Source organism: Lissotriton helveticus, chromosome 3_1, assembly GCF_964261635.1.
Source record: "Lissotriton helveticus chromosome 3_1, aLisHel1.1, whole genome shotgun sequence".
Classification (NCBI taxonomy): Eukaryota; Metazoa; Chordata; class Amphibia; order Caudata; family Salamandridae; genus Lissotriton; species Lissotriton helveticus.
Window position 1 is genome coordinate 568,132,618 of NC_136061.1, and position 13,425 is coordinate 568,146,042.

Sequence of the window (13,425 nt, forward strand, 5' to 3'; positions counted from 1 at the left end):
GTGAAATTGTATTTAAAAAAAGGGAGAGGGGTCAAAAAAATGCACAGATTAGTTTACACTGGTGAAATACACCTGAAAGCAAGTGAGGCCACTTGTGCTCAGGCTCCCTGCCCCCGCTCAATATGTATACATTAATGGGCCAGCCCAGCGAGAGAAAGGGAGTGACATCTCTGCCTGTTGCTGAACGGGAGGAAATGAGCGCCCATCTGCCTCCAGAAAAGCCACTCACCCACTGGGCTGCTGGTGGTATCCAAATAACGCTGAAACCACCCAAATCGGCCCCCCAGACTGCCAAAAAAAAAGCAGGCCACAGCTGGAACTGGACACCGGCCCCTCGGGCATTGCCCGAGTGCCCGCGTTACCAATCCGACCCTGCTGTGAGCTCAGCACTGTCCTTCTATCAATGCAGAAATTGGGCGCAAGGAAAGTGCTAGGGCTTAGAACCCGAGCCGGCTTGACTAGACCCTCCTCAGTTGTCCCAAAAACACTTACGGAAGCTTGTGGGGCTACACTGCGATCTTCTGTGGAGATATCAAGACCCCTGATGGACATTAGAAATGCAGAGCGTCCTCGCACAAGATGGAAATCCACTCTGTGTAGGAGTTTCCAGTTCACCCTGCCTTTCACCAGGTGATACTGAGTCCTCAACAGGAGGCCGTGTGAAGGGAGCTGATATTGTGTGACACACGACACTAGGAGAGATGATGGTACCATACTGACCTGCGACAGAGGGCATTCTTTGGCGAGTGTGCTCTGGTTCATCTCTTTGAGCAGCTCCCGTAAGGCGTTGCGCACCGTGGCGTGGTTCCACTGTTCTGCAGGCAGATCCTCGAGTTTGGAACAACTGCACAAAGACAAGAAAAGACCATTGGACCTTCCTCCTGTGAAAAATGTTCATTTCCTTTCCTCTCCCTCTCTCACACATTTAGCCTATCCTCCTTGTTTTCCCAACTCAACTGTTCACCCTCCTGGTTTTCCCAACTCCACTGCCCACCTCTCTACCTGAAACCATTCTTCCTTCTCGGCCTTTTGAGAAGCTGGGCATTGTAGGTGGCTAGAGCTCCCCATGGACTCCAGTCAGTCTGAGGGATGTTGTACAGCACATGCAGAAGGCTCATCTGACCACGACTAGTCGGTGAAAAGCCAACTAGAGAGAGCAGCAATAGGCCTGGAAATGAAAGAGCAGGACAGAGGTAGAGGTGCAGAGGCAGGGGGCGCTGAGAGAGCAGCGTGGGCATGATTACTAAAGAGAGCATGCGTAGTGCACCTGGGCTCAGTCGGAGGCAGAGATGGGGCAAAGAGAAAATAGGAGGTTGGACACAGTCAGCAGCAGAGATGCGGCAAAGAGAAAAAATGATGGCTTCAGAGAGAAGGGGAAACAGAGCAAGGGAACAACGAACGTGGTGAAGAAGGACATAAAGGGAAAACAGTGCAACTCAGAGCGAGAAAAGAGAGAACAACGACAATGTAATTAAGGAGAAATTGAAAATGGCTGACAATGTAATTGATGCTGTTCCAGTCCAACAACCATTCAGAAGAGGGAAAGTCCCTAGATTTGTTTACAGGCCAAACCTCCTCTGTTAAAGGCAATTGTGCCACATTACCCAAGATCTGCTTTCATTAATTTAAGAATAGGTCATCCCCCAAACTGCCCCGTGTAGACTTACTCCCAATCCTATTGCCGTGCAAACCTCAACAGAGTTCATTACATAAACGCTTTCCATCTTCTCCACTCCTCAGTTTCCTTGGAACCACTGTGCATTGAACTATGGCTGAAAAGGTAGCTGACGTCAAAGAGCAGAACATGACTCTGCCTAAGCAACAGAATATGGTCAAGTGAAAATGTTGGGATTAAAATGCACATTTTGTTTGCATAAGTTGAATCTCTTCTATCGCAAGAGGCTTTCCAGAATATCAAATTACTGATTTTAACATTTAGCGGGAGCACGTCGCTTTTCAAATATACCTAAACGAGGCTTGTTTGATAACCAGCCATTTATTAGAATCAAGAACATCTATCAACTATGGAGTTGCAGATGTAAATCAATAGGAACTATTCACATTGAAACAGGATCTATAATTGTGTGGCTTTCCTGAAGAAGGCGTCGTATACGCCGAAACGCACGTCGAGTTAATAAAGATATTGCCACTTTTTAACCTTTTATTTATATATATTGATTAAATGTGATGTGTTACATAATGTGTTTCAATATTTTAAATGTTTTGTATAAATATAATTTGTTTAGATAATATGAGAAGTGTTGGAACCTGGGATGTCAGGTCACCTAGGGTAGCCTGGCCTAGGGTAAGACACAAAAACTAGAGGCACATGTGTGAAGGTTGCAAACCACCCAGCAATAAATCAACGCAATAACACACAAAAATGACACTACACCAATGTATGGAAAAATACGAGCTTGTTTATAAAAATAATAGTTGCTTTCTTGACTTTTAAAATCACGGCTCAGTATTGTACATTTAATCCAGTAAATATTCTTAGACTTTCAAACTTGCTAAATCATCACCTTAAGCAATTTTCCTTTCAGAGTTAACGGCTCAATACAGTTTAGTCATGAGACCAATACAAATCCTTTTACAGTTGCTAAACTATAATGCTGCTCAACATCAATAATACATTACATTGGTCTCCAGAGTTTGATGAGACTCAACCTTTGTGAGGTGCTCTATAACTCTCCGTCTCAACCACTTTAACCACCACAATGGAACACAACCAAAGAAAGGTTTCAGTTGTACAGGAATGTGCACCAGCAGCCTCTATTAGATACCTATTCTCTTACTTATCTAGCAGGTACTCCTAGAACAACATTGGCCACTGCTACTATTCTCAGTATTTACTTCCAGTGGCTACTCCTCCCTGGTTCTGAACTTGGTGTTGGTAACTTTGCTGGCTCAATAACCAGCTACTAGCTCCCAGTCAGAGGAGGAGGAAAAACGAACAATAGTACTGTCACACGTGCTTTTGCACAGAGCTTAGCTTCTTCCCCCACACTTTCTCTCCATTCCACTACTCAGTCCCATACACTCCTTACTTCCGATGGAGACCTTTGGATCCGAGTCTCCAGGAGAACGAGCCGACAGGGGAGGGCTCCGCCAAAGCTTCCAACAGCAGCAGTTGCACTCGCTACCTCCCGCCCGGTCAGCTGTTCCAACTTGGTGCCGGCGCGGGGAGGAGCGCTAAAGACACTTCCCCTCTGTCCAGGATTGTCTGTAGACTCACCGCCTACCTAGCCCCTCGACCTCCGGGCTAATACAGGCAGGGCGCGTCTCCGTCGACAGGAGCCGCTCTATGCTGCGACGTCGATTCCGGTTGTCTCCTCCTCACAGAGCCCGTCGGCTCCTCTGGGCATGCGCGAGGGAGCGGTGTCTCCTCGCTGGAGATCGCGCACTTCCAACGGCACCTCCCCTTCCTCTCCTCACACTCCGGGACTGGGGAAAATACCGCAGGGCTGCTCCTGATAAGCGGCTGCCTCGCTACCTCACTCCTCTCCCCACACCACCAGCTACCCAGCGCTGATCTTGCACTGTTCACCAGGCGCTGGCTCGGGGGTAGACCTGCTCGGTTTCACTCCGCTTCCGCTCCTCCTAAGGTTGGCTGCTCTCCACAGCCAGACTCAGCCCCAGCAAGTACGCGATGAAACTCTGGGGGATTCTGTTACTAGGGGAAAGTCAAGGCAACCAGGGGCAGGATTCAATTGTCCACTGCACGAGGGGGGCCACAAAGATTAACCCTTCTTCTACTAAGCACTGCTCAATAAAAGTCTCTCTACTGGGCAGAGGACTGCGCTCCGCAGCACTGCAGTCTCCTTCTCCTCTTCACACCCCTGTATTTCTAGACTAGGGGTTGGTCAGGCGCCCAGGGTCTCCAGCCATCCAAATCAGCAGGGTCAGGTCAGGTAACCCAAGGGAGGAAGGGTGGTGAATCAATAGGTCAACCCTCTGACTAGCCTACCCCCACCTTCAGCTACAGCCTGTCCTCCAGCTGACTCTCTCCAGTGAGACAAAATGACTGTCCAGCATTCCGCCTTTTATAGGCTGACCCTCAGAAGTCCAGAAGGGACCAGAAGGTTCTGGAACGCGCTATTCTACTCTATGGGACAGGTTCTAGGTTTGGCAGTTAGGGCAGTTGGTAGCCACCATTTTGTGACTCCAGCTATATTCCGTCAGAAAAGGCCTCTAGGCCTGAGGTGAAAAATTATGAGGGTGAAAAAGCACCTATCCCCTAGACCAACACCTTGAAAAAGCTAGTGGACACAAAAATTAATAAAGGCAAGAGGGGCAAAAAGGGGACAAAATAAATAATAAATTGGAGGGACTACGCTAAAAAAATCAGACAGGTCTAACACGCATCCCCCCCAGCTGAAAGTGGGGAGAACTACCCAACCCCTTGGGAGTCCTCATCACTAAGGCGGAAATACCTAGAGAGTCCGTCTGCATTGGCGTGGTCCACTCCAGGCCGATGTTCCACCCGGAAGTCCATTCCCTGTAGGGAGATGGACCACCTCAACAGCTTGGGATTCTCCCCCTTCATCTGCATTAGCCAACGAAGGGGTCGGTGGTCAGTCTGAACCAGGAAGTGCGAGCCAAACAGGTATGGCCGCAGCTTCTTCAGAGCCCACACCACCGCAAAAGCTTCCCTCTCAATTGCACTCCACTTCTGTTCCCGGGGAAGCACTCTCCTGGATAGGAAGACCACAGGCTGATCCAGGCCCTCTACATTTAGTTGCGATAACACTGCCCCAATGCCATGTTCTGATGCATCTGTCTGGACAATGAACTCCTTGGAGAAGTCTGGGGCCCTCAGGACCGGTGCTGCACACATTGCCTGCTTCAGTTTCTCAAAAGCTTGTTGACAAGCTTCGTCCAAACTACCCGTCGAGGTTGTTTCTTTGAGGTGAGCTCTGTGAGGGGCGCTACAATTGTGCCATACCCCTTCACAAAGCGACGGTAGTAGCCTGTGAGGCCCAGGAAAGCTCGGACCTCAGTCTGTGTCTTGGGGGGTTCCCAGGCCATGATTGCCTCAATCTTTGCCTGCAGGGGTTGCACTGTCCCCCTACCCACCAAGTGTCCAAGGTACACAACCGACCCCTGCCCAATCTGGCATTTGCTGGCCTTGATTGTCAATCCAGCTTGTTTCAGGGCCTGGAGAACTGCTTGCAAATGTTGCAAATGGTCCTCCCAACTGCTACTGAAGACAGCAATGTCATCCAGGTAAGCAGCAGAGAAACTCTCCATTCCAGAGAGGACCTGATTCACCAGTCGCTGAAAAGTGGCAGGGGCATTTTGAGCCCAAAGGGCATCACACAAAATTGGAAGTGTCCCTCAGGCGTGGAGAAGGCTGACCTTTCCTTTGCTCCATCTGTCAAGGAGATCTGCCAGTACCCTGAAGTGAGGTCAAAGGTACTTAGATATTGGGCAGCTCCTAGCCGGTCAATTAATTCATCCGCCCTAGGGATCGGATGAGCATCAGTCTTTGTAACTGAGTTCAGTCCTCGGTAATCCACACAGAACCTCAGTTCTGGTGTGGTGCCTGGTGGAGCGGCTTTTGGCACTAGCACCACCGGACTGGACCAAGGGCTGTTGGAAGGTTCTATCACTCCTAGCTCTAGCATCTTGGCAACCTCTCCATGGATGCTAGCCTTCACCTTGTCTGACAGCCGGTAGGTCTTTGACTTCACTGGTGGGCTGTCTCCTGTGTCCACATCATGGGTACACAGGTGGGTTCTTCCCGGGACAAGGGAGAACAACGAAGAGTACTGCTCCAATACCTGGCGGCAATCCTCTCGCTGCTCAGGAGTTAGGGATGGGGAGAGAATCACTCCCTCCACCGACCCATCCTTCTCTTGAGACGAGAAGAGATCAGGGAGAGGCTCGCTTTCTGCTTCCTCGGCACCATCAGTCACCATCATCAGGATGACCTCTGGCCTCTCATGGTGGGGTTCGAGGCGATTGGCATGCAGCACCCGTAGGGGCTGTCGAGGGGTCTTAAGATCCACCAAGTAAGTGGCCTTACCCTTCTTTTCCAACACCTCAAATGGGCCTGTCCAACGATCTTGAAGGGCACTTAGCTCTCCAGGTTCCATCACCCACACTTTCTGGCCAGGCTCCAACTCCACCGGGTGAGCATTGTGGTCGTACCATTCCTTCATTACTGCCTGGCTGGCCTCCAAGTTGTCAGAAGCTTGCTTCCACAACTTTGCCATTTGGCTCCGGAAGGCCAGCATGTAGCTCACCACATCCTGAGGAGGCTTTCTGGGAGACTTTTCCCATCCATCCTTCACCAGGCTAAGAGGTCCACGCACAGGGTGCCCGTACAACAGTTCAAAAGGGCTGAAGCCCACTCCCTTCTGCGGCACTTCTCGGTAGGAGAACAGCAAACAGGGCAGGAGGACGTCCCATTTCCTCCGTAGGCTCTCAGGCAGACTTCTTATCATGCCCTTCAGGGTCTTATTGAACCTCTCTTCCAGTCCATTGGACTGGGGGTGATAAGGAGTGGTGAACCGGTAAGTCACTCCACACTCCTTCCACATCGCCCGCATGTAAGCTGACATAAAGTTGGTCCCCCTGTCGGACACAACTTCCTTGGGGAATCCCACTCGGGTAAAGATCCCCATCAGGGCCCTAGCCACCACAGGTGCAGTGACAGTCCTCAGAGGAATGGCCTCTGGATACCGTGTGGCATGATCCACCAGAACCAGGATAAACCTGTGACCAGCTGTTGTTGGTGGATCCAATGGCCCTACAATGTCGATGCCCACCCTTTCAAAGGGGGTGCTAACGACTGGAAGTGGTTCCAGGGGAGCTTTCAGCTTCACCCCTGTTTTCCCACTGGCCTGGCAGGATACACATGTCCGACAGTAAGTGTTGGACGCCACTTTCATTTGAGGCCAATAAAAGTGGAGGACAAGCCGAGCAAAGGTCTTGTCCTGACCTAAGTGTCCTGCCAAGGGTATAGCATGAGCCAATTCCAGCAGAAAGGCTCGGTATTTTTGCGGGACTACCAAGGCCCTTGATGAGCCAGGTAAGGGTACCTTGGGTTCAATGTAGAGGAGTCCATCCTCCCAGTAAATATGGTAGTATCCCGTAACATCACCTGCTACCTGGGCTTCAGCCTGACGCCTCAGTCCCTCAAGGGTAGGGCACTCCCTCTGCCCCTTACAGAATTCCTCTCTGGTAGGTCCTCCCTCCACATGCCACTCAGCAGGGATGGGTAAATCCTCCAGAGAGTCTACTTCCCCCTCCACAGACTCCTGGTCCACCACTGCAGGTGGCCGATCCGTCACATGGGGTGCGGAAGCCGAAGCAGGCTCTTCCTGTCTTCGGATCTGTCCCTTTTTGGCAGCGGGTTGGGCCATTGTTCCAGGCTCCAACCCAGGCGAACTCCCTCTCCGGGCAGCCGCAGACCGTGTGCTCACACAGGCCCAGTCAGGTGTACCCAGCATCGCAGAGTGCGTCCGGTATTCCACCTCTCTCCAAGTGTTGTGCTCCATGTCATTCCCCAGCAGACAATCAACTGGCACGGCAGGGCTTACGGCAACTCAAAGTGAACCTGCAACCCCTTCCCACTCAAAGGGAACCTCAGCCACTGGATAGTGGCCCATTCTGCCGTCAGCCATCGCGGCGGGGTGGAGTACATGGGGAACCACCTGCTCTGGAGATACCAGTTGACTTCTCACCATAGTCATACTGGCTCCTGTATCTCTCAGAGCCTCCCCTCTCTGGCCATTGATGGTGACCCATTGCCCATACTTAACAGTATTTGGGGGCACCTGGATCTTTGGGACCATCTCCCGTTCTCCCAGGGACACTAAGGTGACACCCGCCCACTCACCCCCCTTATCTAAGGGCATCTCCTCCCCGAGCGCTACACTAGCTACTCCCGGTGGTTTTCCTCCGGTGGGAGGGGGTGGTCTCTTTGGGCATCTGACATCTCCCTTATAATGTCCAACACCACCACACTCAAAGCAGTGGAGAACCCTTGGCTGCTGGCTTTGGCCAGGATTAGGGTTTCTGGGCGGGTTTGCCCTAGGGGTGAAACCTGTTCCCTTCCCTTGGAAATTGTTTTGGGGACCTTTAGTGAACTCCCTCTTTTTATCTCCCCCCTCCTTCTTCTGGGGGGCACCCTGTCCGGCCTTTTGGGAATCCCCTCCAGTCCCCTTTGAGGACACCCGGGTACTTGCCCAGATGTCCGCCTCCTCTGCAAGCTTCCGGGGATTGGTCAGCTTGCTGTCCACCAGGTGTTGGCGCAGCTCGGGAAAACATTTCTCGAGGAGGTGCTCTTTCAAAAATAGATCATACAACCCCTCATAATCCTTCACCTCACTGCCCTTGACCCAGCCCTCCAATGCCTTACGTGCGTAATCAAGGAAGTCCACCCAGTTCTGGGTGCTTAACTTGTGGCTCCCCCTGAACTTCTGGCGATACCTTTCTGGGGTAAGCCCAAACTTCCTTACTAATGCTAGCTTCATGGTGGGGTAGTTGGTTTGCTCCCCTGGTTCCAGGGCCAGCAAGGTGTCCCGACCAGTAGGAGGCATGTACTTATACAAACCACCCCCCCCAGTGCTTCTCCTGCACCCCATGGGCTCTTAAGGAGACCTCATAGGCAGCCAACCACTTGGCTTTGTCATCCCCCTGACTAAAGCTAGCAATAAGGTCTTTTGGCAAATAGGGTCTGGACTCCCTGGCTGTTTCTTTGGATTCGCTGCCACCATTTATTACAGGAGAGGGCCCCCGTTGCAGGGCCTGGAGTTCCAACTCTTTCAACCTGAACTCATGAACCATCCTCTTTTCTTCCTTCTCCTGCTCCAGCTTAGCCAACTCCCATTTTAATTGCCTCTTTTCCCTCCTGTCAGCGAGCTCTGCTTCAGTTAAGCTTCCCCCAGAGGCGCTACTGCCCTTCCTGGAGTAGGACACTGGTCCTGGGAGTAGGTTTTCCCCCTCAGAGTGGAATAATCCATCTATCTCCACAACCGTGTCCCGGTCTGCCCCTTCATCCTCCTCCTTCCCTTCTTTGTGTGCCTCCACCCAAGCCCTGAGACTGGTCTGGAGTTCCCCCTTCTTGGCACCATGCTTAAAAAATACCCCCATTTTCTGGCAGAAATCTTTCAGCTGAGCCACAGAATAGGTATCTAGGTTTTCTAGTGCAAACTCCATTTTACAACAGGAAATACCAAGTTATACACACCAGGAAATTAGAGTTGCAAGGGCAACCTAAAGCCACCTCCACCCCACCACCAGGAACAAATTTGGAAAAACAAAAAGACAAATTAGGAGGGCCGCTAGGAGAAAACTCCTGGTGTAGGCTAGTGTATTACGTTCAATTACTACTGAGTAGCTGCAACCACAGTCAGGATCCCACCGCTAGCCACCAACTTGTTGGAACCTGGGATGTCAGGTCACCTAGGGTAGCCTGGCCTAGGGTAAGACACAAAAACTAGAGGCACATGTGTGAAGGTTGCAAACCACCCAGCAATAAATCAACGCAATAACACACAAAAATGACACTACACCAATGTATGGAAAAATACGAGCTTGTTTATAAAAATAATAGTTGCTTTCTTGACTTTTAAAATCACGGCTCAGTATTGTACATTTAATCCAGTAAATATTCTTAGACTTTCAAACTTGCTAAATCATCACCTTAAGCAATTTTCCTTTCAGAGTTAACGGCTCAATACAGTTTAGTCATGAGACCAATACAAATCCTTTTACAGTTGCTAAACTATAATGCTGCTCAACATCAATAATTCATTACATTGGTCTCCAGAGTTTGATGAGACTCAACCTTTGTGAGGTGCTCTATAACTCTCCGTCTCAACCACTTTAACCACCACAATGGAACACAACCGAAGAAAGGTTTCAGTTGTACAGGAATGTGCACCAGCAGCCTCTATTAGATACCTATTCTCTTACTTATCTAGCAGGTACTCCTAGAACAACATTGGCCACTGCTACTATTCTCAGTATTTACTTCCAGTGGCTACTCCTCCCTGGTTCTGAACTTGGTGTTGGTAACTTTGCTGGCTCAATAACCAGCTACTAGCTCCCAGTCAGAGGAGGAGGAAAAACGAACAATAGTACTGTCACACGTGCTTTTGCACAGAGCTTAGTTTCTTCCCCCACACTTTCTCTCCATTCCACTACTCAGTCCCATACACTCCTTACTTCCGATGGAGACCTTTGGATCCGAGTCTCCAGGAGAACGAGCCGACAGGGGAGGGCTCCGCCAAAGCTTCCAACAGCAGCAGTTGCACTCGCTACCTCCCGCCCGGTCAGCTGTTCCAACTTGGTGCCGGCGCGGGGAGGAGAGCTAAAGACACTTCCCCTCTGTCCAGGATTCTCTGTAGACTCACCGCCTACCTAGCCCCTCGACCTCCGGGCTAATACAGGCAGGGCGCGTCTCCGTCGACAGGAGCCGCTCTATGCTGCGACGTCGATTCCGGTTGTCTCCTACTCACAGAGCCCGTCGGCTCCTCTGGGCATGCGCGAGGGAGCGGTGTCTCCTCGCTGGAGATCGCGCACTTCCAACGGCACCTCCCCTTCCTCTCCTCACACTCCGGGACTGGGGAAAATACCGCAGGGCTGCTCCTGATAAGCGGCTGCCTCGCTACCTCACTCCTCTCCCCACACCACCAGCTACCACAGCGCTGATCTTGCACTGCACACCAGGCGCTGGCTCGGGGGTAGACCTGCTCGGTTTCACTCCGCTTCTGCTCCTCTTAAGGTTGGCTCCTCTCCACAGCCAGATTCAGCCCCAGCAAGTACGCGATGAAACTCTGGGGGATTCTGTTACTAGGGGAAAGTCACGGCAACCTGGGGCAGGATTCAATTGTCCACTGCACGAGGGGGGCCACAAAGATTAACCCTTCTTCTACTAAGCACTGCTCAATAAAAGTCTCTCTACTGGGCAGAGGACTGCGCTCCGCAGCACTGCAGTCTCCTTCTCCTCTTCACACCCCTGTATTTCTAGACTAGGGGTTGGTCAGGCGCCCAGGGTCTCCAGCCATCCAAATCAGCAGGGTCAGGTCAGGTAACCCAAGGGAGGAAGGGTGGTGAATCAATAGGTCAACCCTCTGACTATCGTACCCCCACCTTCAGCTACAGCCTGTCCTCCAGCTGACTCTCTCCAGTGAGACAAAATGGCTGTCCAGCATTCCGCCTTTTATAGGCTGACCCTCAGAAGTCCAGAAGGGACCAGAAGGTTCTGGAACGCCCTATTCTACTCTATGGGACAGGTTCTAGGTTTGGCAGTTAGGGCAGTTGGTAGCCACCATTTTGTGACTCCAGCTATATTCCTGTCAGAAAAGGCCTCTAGGCCTGAGGTGAAAAATTATGAGGGTGAAAAAGCACCTATCCCCTAGACCAACACCTTGAAAAAGCTAGTGGACACAAAAATTAATAAAGGCAAGAGGGGCAAAAAGGGGACAAAATAAATAATAAATTGGAGGGACTACGCAAAAAAAATCAGACAGGTCTAACACGAAGAAATTATTAAAACAGTAACAACTTTGAATATTTTTTTTCCGTCTTCCTTTGTCTTCTTAATGTCATAGATACTGTGTATATTGGTTGCTTTATTGACATTGCCTAGCAGACGTTTGGGCTTCTCCAGGCATCTTCTTGGGTCTCTGAACATTCAACCCTCGTTGTTCAGAAGGTTTCTATTCAGTGATAGAAATGCATCCTGGTAATTAATTTCCTCTGACCATTTTAGAGCATTATGTTAGTTAGTGCCTACATTGGTAGTGCCATTGTAATGACATCTAAGTAGCGGCCTGGATGTTGATAGAGTCGCCTTTATTATGGCATTTGCATCATTAAGTCTAGTAACTAATAGTAGTAAATTAATTTATTAACACACAATGCCATATCAGATCCCATTACATGAAAAAATATCTGGCATACTAACATTAACTATACAAAGAACATAATAAAAGAACATATAAAAAAAAGAATAAACAATAAAATAGTAATCAGGTACCATTACCTGATTCCATTCCAGAACCAAGTTCTGAGTAAGAGAGAAGCACACAATGAATGTTTTGTGATTTTAACTAGGGCTGGTTAAAATATTGTGTTATGCCTGCAGAACTGGACACATTTTGGCGACTCTGAGTTACTTTTGTAATACAGCACACTGGCCAAATTCTTCAAATCGCTGTGTGGCGGAATTTTTCTCATGTGCAGGAGCAGATGGTAAGCTGTTTGGCACGAGCAAGATGTAGCGCTCGCTTGCACAATTTCCAGTCACTAGGAGGACATCCAGTGGGAATTTTCTAATGTGGGTGGTCGCGACCGTTCACAGTCAGAAAGTTGCAGCTCAGGGAGACAATCTACTTGAGCAGCAGAAGAATCAACTCAAGTAGCTGAGACATCTGGAGTGCGACGTGGTGCTGTTCGTGCTGCTTTTTCAGTGTGGAATGCACTCCCGGTGCTCTTTCATAGCTCGAACAGTGTAACATGCCTAATTTGCCTATTAGAAAAACTCAGTGGAAACTCGCAGAGTTTTCATGTAACTCTGCGGAATTAATAAAAAAAGTCACATTCTGTGAGTTCTGCCCACCCCTAATTTTAAACACAAGACATCACAATGTTATTTTCCCAATGGGCACAAAAATGCAGGTGATTGACCTCAATACCCTGACATGGAATCATTGCTTCTGGGATAGACTGCCTGCAGGGTATATTAAGAGACCATGTTTTCCCTCTGAACAGTGTCATAACTCGAAAGATGAGAACCAAAAATCAATGGCTGACAGCTGATGAAATCCTCTTGCCAAACTGGACCAATCTTACCAGCCTGGCTCGAGGACAATGACTATAGTGTCACTGAACACCTAGTATTCTTACTTTGAAGAGAACATAAGAGATACGTTTGCTTATTTTTATTCGTCTCCTAGTTTTGTGTATTGTGCATTACAGAATCACCATCTTATCGTTTGAGCTTGGCCTGGATTCTACCCTATAGAGAATAGCTAAACTTCACCCTAATTGACCACAGTCTCTTTTCATTCCGGCAGAAAGTTAGAGATTAATGAGAGAGGTTCCACAATAGATGTCAGTTTCCATAGTAGCTAAAGAACATGCTGATGCCAGGTCACAAGATACATGTTGGGGGCACTAACCTCTGTAACTGGATTTTGAGAGTAACCACATGGTACACATCCTGCAGCATGTCAGCAACAGTGGCATCAGGGGCATCCGTCACATAACTGAGAGGCATGGGGTTCCATCTGCCCACCTTGATGATTCCTGTAAGAAGAGGTAAAAACGGTGTGAACTATGTCAAGAATGAGTAAACTAATGCATGAAGAATTCTGTTGTAAGAGTCCTAGGAAGTCTCAACTTTGAATAGAGCGCTCCTCTTCACCCTTTCTTTGATTGAAGTTTTAAACTGAATTTCATATA

The 13,425-nt window shown here is 49.5% G+C and overlaps 1 protein-coding gene across 2 annotated transcripts in view; it reads right to left on the bottom strand.

Annotated features, from left to right (window-relative positions):
- The window catches only part of SATB2 (SATB homeobox 2), a 387,952-nt gene that overhangs the window by 206,969 nt on the left and 167,558 nt on the right, over positions 1-13,425 (bottom strand). For both annotated transcript variants that reach the window (XM_078680507.1, XM_078680508.1), the window contains exons 4-5: positions 13,143-13,269; positions 721-844 (exon numbers count right to left, since the gene is read on the bottom strand). In XM_078680507.1, the coding sequence (XP_078536633.1) occupies positions 721-844; positions 13,143-13,269 (251 nt within the window). The remainder of the gene's footprint in view (positions 1-720; positions 845-13,142; positions 13,270-13,425) is intronic.